At 34.9% G+C, this 11960-nt stretch overlaps 1 protein-coding gene across 1 annotated transcript; it reads right to left on the bottom strand.

Moving 5' to 3' along the window:
• Window positions 1-6: 6 nt before the first annotated feature.
• gnpat2 (glyceronephosphate O-acyltransferase 2) lies at window positions 7-11211 on the bottom strand. The gene is given in 15 exon segments (XM_051139319.1): window positions 7-233; window positions 303-382; window positions 1220-1468; window positions 3867-3894; window positions 3896-4008; window positions 4011-4090; window positions 5460-5590; window positions 5665-5816; window positions 5900-5975; window positions 7213-7292; window positions 7295-7339; window positions 7571-7700; window positions 7780-7956; window positions 8032-8217; window positions 11035-11211. Coding segments are annotated over 15 exon segments (1734 nt in total). The 5' UTR covers window positions 11047-11211; the 3' UTR covers window positions 7-38.
• Window positions 11212-11960: the final 749 nt, after the last annotated feature.

Here is an 11960-nt window from a genome sequence, read left to right as displayed (position 1 = left end):
AAGAAACACTCATCTGGTGTGTTCAAATGTATTGTTACTCACCAATGGAGATGGTGAACTGCCTGCACAATTATGTAAATGACAACAATCACCTGGTAGCTCTCAATGAAGGGCAGCAGAATCGCTCTGAGGAAGATGATGGTTTCCTGGCCATTGTCCCTCACATAGATCTCTTCATCAGAGCGGCCGATTACACCAGACTGCTGTAGCAAAGAACAGCCCTCCTCAAAGTCCTGAAAAAGAAATGGATGTTTAGATGGATGTCATATGTTTAAGAGCTTTATTTAAACAGTGTGACTCACCTGAGCAGCTTGACCGGGAATTAGAACAAACTCGTTGGAAAAAAGCTCCAGCAGGAACTTAAAATGATGAAAGATGTCATCTAGAAAAAACAGAATGACCTTGGTTCAATTTTTGACAATAACAATTCAGTTGTTTACCCTCATGTCATTCTAAACCTGTTTGATTTCTCTCTTCTGTAGAACACAAAACTTTGTTCACCCAAAAATGAAACTTCTGTCATCAATTACTCACCCTCATGTCCTTCCAAACCCGTAAGACCTTTGTTCATCTTCAGAACACAAATTAAGATATTTTTTATTAAATACAAGAGCTTTTTGATGCTGCATAAACAGCAAGGGTACTACTACCGTCAAGGCACAGAAATGTAGCAAGGACATCGTTAAAATTGTCCATGTGACATCAATGATTCAACTGTAATTTTACAAAGTTATGAGAATACTCTTGTGTGCACAAAGAAAAGAAAAATGACAACTTTATTCAACAATTCTTTTCCTCTGTCACAGACAAAATTCATGGGTGGTCAAATTACTAATATTTGCACCATTATTTAACACCCAAAAAAGCATGTCTTAAAGCATTTGCACTGCTCTTGGTAGATTGCGCTGGTTATTATGGAAATGATCTGGCTGCATCTCTGTTCTTTAATGTGCACATTGTCAGTAAATCACATGCAGAATTCTCCTCCCACTGGCACTTTTATGGAATTACTACATTACTACAAACACTAATTTGCCCTGTTTAGTAAATCTGGCCTTTGGAATATAGTTTGTGCCCTGTTCCATTTAATTTCTCAAATTTCATGTAATGTTTATGCATTCTAAAATAAATTCCATTTTTGTGACCGGATTCCATGATTCTGTCCACATTGCGCAAATCATAGGGCCCTACGTAGTTGGCTTCCTGTGATACGACTCACCTGTCCTATTGCTTGCAGTTGTTGTCATTGCGGCCGCCACCATAGCTGGTCTTGTGAATACATGTACTGCTTGATTCCTGTAGGAGGCGCACATGAGAACAGCGGCAGCACGTCTGAACACGCCCTCCTCTTGAGTGACAGGCCCTGGCCCCTCCTCCTCTACTAAATAGACACGCCCCCTCTCACAGCATACTACTGAGTGATGCAGGCTCATGCTCGATGACATCACTTCAGAATCCGGGACATTCCCTTCAAATAAAAAAGAGAGGAGAACGGTATGTTTTCAATATATACAATTTTTTTTTAAAAAGATAAACACTGTAAGTAGATTTTTTTGTATATTTTCAGATGGAAAAAACTTTTACTATTAAGACAGGAACTTCTACTTTCCAAAAGATTCAACAAACAAACTTAAGAACTTCTGTCCCATTTGCCCCATATTGAATGGTCAAGTCTGTGTGGTTGCTGTAGGAACAGCCCTGAATGGGGGTTTTGTTGTTTTCGAGGGGCTGCTGATCCCATTCACATGTTTGGCTTTAGTCCCAGAGTTAAAGAACATTCACAAGATGTTCACAATACATAGAAAACTAAACTAGTTAGTGACCCTTGGAAAGAGCTCATGAATATTCAAACTCTAAGAGAAGTACACAGCTCAAATTATAATATGTTTGTGCTTTCTCTATAGACAGCATCTGCTGTTGAGAAAGCCAACTTACTGATCTGCTATATAGTGTAAGCTGCTTCTTCTTCTTCTGAGCCAAAATGTAGTCAGTATCTCCTCCTAGAACTTTAAAGCTACAACCACCAAACTCGGGTCAGACCTTTAGATTGGTCTAAAGTTAGTTGCTGTATCTTTTCTAACTGATCCTGCTTACGGTTTTCGAAAAACCACCTAAAATCAAAACCACCTAAAATCCCATAGACTTTTATTGAGGGGGTGAAAACTTCTATGCAAAGGGACCTATGGTGCATCTTAGCTGTTTATTGCTATAGCAAAGCTTAACAACTCCCTACTTAAAAAACAGCTAAAACCAGCCTAAGCTGAATGGCTGCTTTGGCTGGTCTCCCAGGCTGGTTTTAAAGTGGTTTTGGCCACTTTTTACCTGGTTATAGCTGGTTTTTAGCTGTTTTTTACTGAATCAACTGGTTTTAGCTGGTTTAAACATGCTAATCATGCTAGCAACACGCTAGTAACTTGCTAATCATGCTACCAACATGCTAGTAACATTATAATTATGTTAGTAACTTGCTAATCATGCTGGCAACATGCTAGTAACTGCCTAAACATACTATCAACATGCTAGCAAAATGCTAATCATGTTAGTAACTTGCTAATCATGCTAGCAACATGCTAGTAACTTGCTAATCATGCTAGCAACATGCTAGTAACATTATAATTATGCTAGTAACTTGCTAATCATGCTAGCAACATGCTAGTAACTTGCTAATCATGCTACTAACATGCTAGTAACATTATAATTATGTTAGTAACTTGCTAATCATGCTGGCAACATGCTAGTAACATGATAATTATGTTAGCAACATGCTAGTAACATGATAATTATGTTAGTAACTTGCTAATCATGCTATCAATATGCTAGTAACATGCTAATCATGTTAGTAACTTGCTAATCATGTTAGTAACTTGTTAATCATGCTAGCAACATGCTAGTAACTGGCTAATCATGCTAGCAACATGCTAGTAACATGGTAATCCTGCTAGAAACATGTTAGCAACATGCTAATCACGCTAACAACATGCTTGCAACAAGCTAGTAACATGCTAATTATGTTAAAACATGTGTAGCAACATTGTGGAACATACTAATCATGTGCAAACATTCATTGTGTTATAAGTAACCTGTTAATTGCGATAACAACATGAGAATCAGGCTATAAACATGCTAGTGTTTGCTAATCATGTTAACATGCTAATAACTTGCTAATCATGATTCAACACTTTTTAATAAGCCTATAAAAATGGGTTCTAAATGTTGATGCTTGCTAAAAATAACAACATGTTAAATAATGTAAGCATTTATGCTGAAATCTTGCTAGCAACATCAAGCTTTGTTACAGGCTATTTCATGTACATTTCAAAGTTTGTAAAAAAAAAAAACTTTACTCATCTAGTTTGACTTGATCTTCAGTTTGTAAAAACAAGCAGAAATTGTATTTACAGTATTGCACTTACAGTACAATGGAAGTCTTTGGGACATTCCAGAGGGTTTATGGTTGTAAAAGCAATTCATCTACAAAAATGTTGATTATAGTATTAGCTATAATAGTATTAAACGGATGAAGTGTGGTTATGATTAAGTCTTTATACTTTTTGTAGTATTTTTCTGCATGAATCAGAAATAAATGCATTTATATGGTTTTGAACAGTTCATATGTGATTGTAATCATGCTAGTCTCATGTATTTATGTGTAATCCTAAGTTTTGACTTGTATTTTAGCATCCTGTCTTTAGAGGTCCATTGTAAGTGTATCAATGCAAATACATTTTTAATTTTTCAGTCAAAAATACCTGACAGCATTCAACAGAAACTGTCTATAAAGCACTAGCTGATTGTATTTTTATGTAGTATTGTGTAATGCGAAACCACGTTTATTTATAGAGCACCATCTCTACATGTGTCCTTACTGGGCCATTTGAGATGAGCTCCAAAACCACAGGGTGAGTGTCCTCAGCCACAGGGTTTTATGGGTCAGCAGGTCCAAATCAATGCCCTGGAGGTTCTGAAGAAGAATCATGGCCATCAGGTTCCAGGCACTCAGTACTGCGTTTTCTCTTGCAAACGGATGATCATGTGGGCGAGACCAGATAAAAACTCCTGCGTCTCCTTATTGGCCTTCATGGGCAGGTCTCTGTTAATGAAACAGAAGTTTTATGAGATAAACTAAGCAAATATTTGTGCAGTAGCATGCCAATTCTGAAGTATGGATGTTAGTTGTCTGTTGGATGGAATACTAAGATGCAAAAACATCCAGGATACATCGGCACACGCTGTGCGTAATAGTGTATATTCCACAATGCAATGCACTCAACCTGACCTTGCATTTGCAGTGTGAGGACTGAATATCAGCCATGATTTTTAACTCTTTCCCTGACACTGATGACATTTTCTGTCATTATTGCAAAATGCTTCTCGATGAGTGATGAATGATAAGTTATTCTGGATTTTAAAAATCACTAAAATTCTCTGTTCTGTGTCATGAATGATTTGTGAATATGATAAAAAATGCTGGCAGTAGCTAGCAACTTAAAAATAATACTCTGGCATGCAAAGAGTTAAAATCTCTGTTTTTTTTTTTTACTTATTTGATCAGACTGGCAACTTAGATTAAATTATAAACAAAGCACAACAAAATTAAAATTAGTGCTGTCAAACGATTAATTACGAAAACAGTTTTTATTTACATAATATATGTGTATACATTGTGTATATTTATTATGTATATATAAATACACACATATATGGTATATATTTTGAAAATATATTGTATTTATATTCATTTAATTGATATTATATATAAATATTTTTAATATATTAACATTTTTCTTAAATATGTACATGCATGTGTGTGTATTTATATATACATAATCAATATACACAGTACACACATATATTATGTGAAAAAAAATATTTTTGATGCGATTAATCATGATTAATTGTTTAACAGCACTATTAAAAATTAGACTAAATTAATATTATTTCTGTGATTAATTTATTAATTTGTTTTCATTTTGTTGTTTTAATTTAATAATGTTTAAATATCTTATATCAAACTATTTTATTCATAATAAATACCCAGGTTTGGGAAACACCCAAATTATTTATCACTGCAATTTCACATAGTATTTTTTAAAAATAGACAAATGTGTTCAGTGTCATTTTAGTATAACAGAGATTATAATTATTTATAATTGTAATATTACAGTTTTATTAATATTTTGAATTACTTTTCATTTTTATATTTTCTGTTTTAATTTTAGTTGATTTAGGGTTTTTTTCTATGTTTCTATAGATTTTATTTGTTTTTATTTCAGTTTTAGTTCATTTTATTCATTAGAAACTTCAGGAAAGTGAGAAATGTTGCCTGAGCAGCTGGTTGAAATAAAATAAGTTTCAGTTTAAAATTTTTTATTTCATTTAAAATGTATTTTATTTCAAGTAACAAAAGTTATTTTTGTTTTAGGTTTAGTTTAGTATACTAACCCTGGTGTGTATATTACCTGGGTACCAGATTGTACTGTCTATGGTTTATTTTCCCCTTCACCAGGTCTCTGACTGACACAGGGTTGCCAAAGCACACATGCATGCAGCCATAATTCTCCTTCAGCACAGTCCTGGCCTTCAGCAGAGCCTGCAGGTGCACAGCAACAGCTCAAAACCAGCTTCATTCCTTCAAATTTTAAAATGCATTTTCACAGACTATACCCCTGTGGTCTCTTTGGGTTTAGGCACACCCAGCAGCTCATGAGCAAGGAGCGACTCCTCCAGCACACGCTCATAACTGATGCTGATGGGCACCAGACTGATGTCAAACACCTCTCCTTTAAAAAAGGGCTCCAGCACCATGTGCATCATTCCTGTGAGGATCCAAACACAACTTTAGGACCCAGAACATGCAGAACCCCACATTTAGAGCTTACCATCTTAACCACAAGTTTACCTAGTTTTGGTGTGAGAGATTTCAGTGTTCTGCTGCGTAATCCTTCAACATAAAACTCTAATGGAGCATAACCTGTCTGCAGAAAAACAACTACTGTGAGTATCAGCACTAATGATACTTTTGGGGCTAAATAAGCATTTCTGTAGAGCAATATAAGATAGCAATTTGCATATACAGTCAGACACCAGATATAATTTTTGATATTTTTTTACTAGTTAGTGCAGAACACTAGTGCAGTTCATTTATGTAAGTGAGGATAGCAAAATAAAGTAAACTATGACATATTATACCCCAAAATACCTCATACAGTGGACTACCAGTAAAATTGACAAAAATTTGATTTGACACTTTGACCTCACCATGTTCTGTTACAAACCTTTCTATCAAAGTTATCTGACATTATTAAGATGATTTTTTCTTCTGACAGAGTTTAACTCTGAGTTCTTTTCATATTTTATTACCATTTTCTAAACTATAGCAAATAAACGGTGATAATGTGAGAAATGTTGAAGGTGTTTGAATAAATTATTTTTTAGGGCTCTTTAGTAATGTGCACTGATTAACTGTGCAAATTAGGACCAGGAACACACATTAAAAAAAGCAAACAGTCCACTTTTTGAAAGAAAAAGGTGCTTTCTATTCATCTTTCATAATTAGGGTTTTTTACATGTAATTAGATATAATACAGATAAGCTGATAATTATTTTCATCTAATAAATTAAAAATAAAGCACAAAAAAAATATTGTTTTAAATTATTACATTTATAAATTTATAATGTACAGTATGAAAGTGGATATTCATTTTAAGATTTGTTAAAGATTATTTATTTTTATTTTTTATTTTTTTACTAATTAATACTTTTATTCAGCAAGAATGTATTAAATCGATCTAAAGTGACTATAAAGACATTTATAATTTTACTAAACAAGTCAATTAAAAACTAAAAATACATACTGTTCTTTTGAATGATTTATTCATCAAAGAACCTTGCACAGCTGTTTTCAACATTGATAATAATAATAAATGAGTAGCCAATCAGCATATTAGAATGATTTCTGAAGGATCATGTGACACTGAAGACTGGAGTAATGATGCTGAAAATTCAGCTTTGCTTTACAGAAATAAATTACATTTTCAAATATATTAAAATAGAAAACAGTTATTTGAAATTGTAATAATATTTCACAATAATAATGTTTTTCCTGTATTTTTAATCAAATAAATGCAGCCTTGATGGGCAGAAAAGAGAAAATGACCAACCTTTTAGAGTGCAATTATTTCTAAAAATAACCTAAACTAACTAAATTCTCACCCGCACAATGGTTCTGACATACTCAGACAGCACCGCACAGTACAGCTTGTCTGAGCCAATGGCACGACGGATAAAAAACGCCCTGATCGCCGAAAGATCTCACCAATCAGCTTCATCCCCATCAGAGCTGTAAGAGAAATAAATATGGACAGATTTAGAGAGATGTGAGTTATTAAATCCACCTTTGATGGTGCACAAAGCAATATGTTTATGTTTTGACCAGACAGCATTTAGTGGCATTTCGGACATTTGTCATAAAGGTCGGTCATTGCTTGCTGCATTTTTAAACTTAAAAACTACATTTAAAATATGTGGGATTTTGTCACCTACAATTACATTAAAATCAGTAGATACTTGCGGATTCCAGCTGCAATGACGGGGATGGAGAGGTCATAAGTGAACATGATGTAAGACAGAACCAGGAAGTCCATGTAGCTCCTGTGATTTGGCATCAGGATGACGGGATACTCCTGAATGGCTTGCTGTAGCTGAATGGTTATAGAATTCATTGAAGCTTTCTTTTTAAAGAGAATGTATTTGAAACAAATGAGACAGAAAAGCTCTAACCCGAGTGAGTCCGTCCTCATTGACATATACAGAGCTGAAGACACTTTTAAAAACTTTGCTCAGTGCAAAGCCCAGCAGACGAATGAATCCCAGCTGAAGGTTTTGACTCATTTCATTCAGCAGCGCAGACGCCTCCTCTAAAAGCGCCTCGCGTGGTTCGTCACACTCATCCATGATCTGTGTGTGAGTGAGAGACTTGTAAAAAAGTAGTATTGCATCTTTTTGTAATAAGCATCACTCTTTGTCTCTCACCTCCTGTATAATGTAGCTCAGGTACTGTGATTCAAGCACCATCCTGCTGAGAGCGGCAGCAGAAATGGGCGTGGCCCCACGGTATGGCTGAGGGGAAAAGGTCCGGAAGGCGTGGCTTAGGTCACTGCTCCGCCTCCTCTCCTCCAGAATGTCAAAGAAGCCATCAGGTTCTGCACCATCAGCACTCTAATACACACAGTATTACAGGTTCAGTAAAGCAGAATTATAAACAGTTCATGCATCTAGGTTATGCACAGTTTATATCTGAATAGCCAAAAATTAACATTCTTGACAACAGTTCTAATTATCAAAACAGCATTTAGATTATGTACAGTTTGCATACTTAAATGGCCAAAAATGAGTATTCATTTGATGAAATTACATCTTAATCTTAATAATTTTGTCAAAATTAAAAAAATCAGTGGCTCTTTTGATCTGTTTTTTGCTAGTCCATCGAGTTTGAATCAGTCCGAGCAGTTCCAGTGTGCTCCTTCGTGTGATTTAGATCATAACTTCGGAGCGGGTTTGTGAATCATTATTCAAATTGGGACTTCGGAGCATGGATCGCAAATCATTTGATTTACTCCAGAGCAATTTTGTGAATCATTTGATTCAGATCAAGACTTTGGAGCATGGATCATGAATCATTTGATTTAGTTCGGAACTTCGGAGCACAGATTGCAAATCATTTGATTCAGATCAGACTTCGGAGCGGGTTTGTAAATCTTTTGATTCAGATCAGGTCTTCAGAGTGCGAATCGTGAATCATTTGATTTACATCGGAACTTCGGACCAGTTTCATGACTCATTTAATTCAGATCAGGACTTCTGAACGCAGATTGCAAATCATTTGATTCAGATCGGACTCTGGAGCAGGTTTGTAAATCTTTTGATTCAGTTCAGGACTTCTGAGCGCAGGTTGCGAATCATTTGATGTACATCAGAACTTCGGAGCAGGTTCGCAAATCATTTGATTCAGATCGGGACTTCTATCATATCTGTCATCTACCATTACTATCTATCTATCTATGCCTAGCAACCAGAATCATGCTAGTAACTTGATAATCATGCTAGCAAAATGTTAGTAACTTGCTAGTCATGCTAGAAACATGCTAGCAACATGATAGTAACTTGGTAATCATGCTAGTAACATGGTAGTAACTTGTTAACCATGCTAATAACATGCTAATGACATGCTAATCATGCTAGCAACATGCTACTAACTTGTTAATCATGCTAGAAACATGCTAGTAACTTCCTAATCATGCTTGCAACATGCTAGCAACTTGTTAATCTTGCTAGAAACATGCAAGGTTTAATCATAGAAACATAAAGCAACTTGCTAATCATCCTAGAAACATGCTAGCAACTTGCTAATGATGCTAGTAACTTGCTAATCATGCTAACAACATGCTAGTAACTTGTTAGTCATGTTAGAAACATGCTAACAACATGATAGTAACTTGCTAATCATGCTAGTAACATGGTAGTAACTTTTTAACCATGCTAATAACATGCTAATGACATCTAATCATTTCTTGCAACATGCTACTAACTTGTTAATCATGACAGAAACATGCTTGTTAGCGGGTTTGCTAATACAGCTAGTAACTGACTAGTAATCATGTTAACAACATGCTAGTAGCTTTTAATTATGTTAGCACCATCTAGTAAAATGCTAGTAACTTGCTAATAATTGTAACAACATGGTAGCAACTGGGGAGTCATGCTAGAAACATGCGAAGTAACTTGGTAATCATGTTAACAACATGCTAGTAATTCAGAGTCATGCTTAGAAACATGCAAACAACATGATAGTAACTTCTAATCATCTTTAGTAACATCTTTAGTAACTTTTTAATCAAGCTTGCAAAACATGCTACCAACTTGGTAATCTTGTAAAGAAACATGAAGAAACTTGCTAATGATGCTAGTAACTTGCTAATCATTTTAACAACATGCTAGTAACATGCTAGTCATGCTAGAAACATGCTAGTAACATGCTAGTAACTTGCTAATCATGTTAATAACATGCTAACAACATGCTAATCATGCTACAATCATGCTAGCAACATGCTACTAACTTGTTAATCTTGCTAGAAACATGCTATCAACTTGCTAATCATGCTAGAAACATGCTAGTAACTTCCTAATCATGCTTGCAACATGCTAGCAACTTGCTAATCATGCTAGAAACATGCTAGCAACTGGCTAATCATGCTAGTAACTAGCTAATCATGCTAACAACATGCTAGTAACTTGCTAATTATGTTAGCACCATGCTAGTAAAATGCTACTAACTTGCTAATAATCCTATAAGCATGCTAACAACATGCTAGTACCTTGCTAATTATTATAACATCATGCCAGTCACATGTTAATCATGTTAATAACATGCTAACAACATTCTATCTATCTATCTATCTATCTATCTATCTATCTATCTATCTATCTATCAGAGATATCTCTGACAGACTGTATTGCCTTCAAAACATCCAAACTTTAACCTTTTAAAACTACTTTAGAATTCAAACTATTTCAGACTGAAAACCATCAAACTTAAAACTTTTTAAAACTTCTTAAACTTTTCAGACTGTTTAAAACCTTCTGTTCCGGCTTTCTCAAGCCAACTTAAAGTTTGTCTTGACAAACTTTTTTATCTAGTTTAATTTGAATTCAGAAAGGTGAAATATTATTTTTATTATTTTTGCGTATAACGTTTACTATTTATTTTCCGTGTATTTCAATAAAGGAAGCGAAACAAAAAGTGAAACAATAACACTTTTCTCACCGTGTTCGTATTGCAAAACAAAGCAACTAAACAAAATTAGTCATTGTAATGACAGAAACTGTGAACACTTTGAAGCGTTCTTGGTTGATTATAACGAAAGCGATATAACGGTAATTTTGGCGGGTCGCGTTGTGTGTCTCTGTAAACTCGTTATTATAAAACGCAAATAATAAAACAAGGATAACTAAACAACAGACAGATCATGTTCATACCAGTGGCTCCATGTCCCATACAGAAGCAGCAGGTGTTCTTCTCTCCCCCTCCTCCGATGTGACGTCCGAGCCAAGTGAACCGACCGACACTCGGACCGAAGCTCGTGCACCAATGAGCGCGCGCACCGCGGGAACGCCTCCAGTCGCGTGACCTGTTGCCCCCAATAATATCTCAATAATCTAGGTCTTTAATCAAACTGTGTCAAAGATTATCACATTTAACCGAGTTGCATACAATATGTTAAATATTATAACACAAGTTTTTAGCAAAAATTACAATGGATGATGAGCTTTAAACCTGTTTTGGCAGATCATAGTTTGTGTTTTAATCATCCTGACATTATGGGGAAGAATTTCAGCAGCTGTATATACTGTAAAGTGATAAAACATTTACTGTCTGTAACCAAAAAAGCAGAGAAATTGAAGCAAAGGCCAGCAGCCTATATTTGTTATAGTTTTATTGAAGAGCAAAACATGAATTTCCACCTGAGAATCTGATTTACTGCTCTTTCACTGAAAGAATATCAGAAAATCAAACACCTCCATCAATACAATCATATCTTTCTTTGGAACTAACGGCTGAAAATCATTTTCAATAAAAGACAAAAACCTAGTTATATCAACAGCATCATGCTACAGATTTAGCATATTTTTATACTGAGTCTGTCTCAGATATTAAATATGTAAATCGTTAAAACCCTGTTTAAAATGGAATAAGTCCAAATGGTGTTATGATTATCAATTCATAAGAAAATATGACAGCATATCTTTCTTCAGTAACACATAAAGTGCTGGTTGAAAACATATGAAGGCAGGAATATCAGAATATGGCTGTGATATGACCGCCTTTAAATAAGCAGACAGAAATAATAATACTTAGTACTTCTACAAAATTTACCAAGTAAGAGATCTGTGATTTCCAAAAC

The sequence above is a fragment of the Labeo rohita genome, chromosome 20, assembly GCF_022985175.1.
Source record: "Labeo rohita strain BAU-BD-2019 chromosome 20, IGBB_LRoh.1.0, whole genome shotgun sequence".
Lineage (NCBI taxonomy): Eukaryota > Metazoa > Chordata > Actinopteri > Cypriniformes > Cyprinidae > Labeo > Labeo rohita.
The sequence above is the reverse complement of the archived record's forward strand: the minus strand, read 5'-3'. Positions and strand labels throughout refer to the sequence as shown.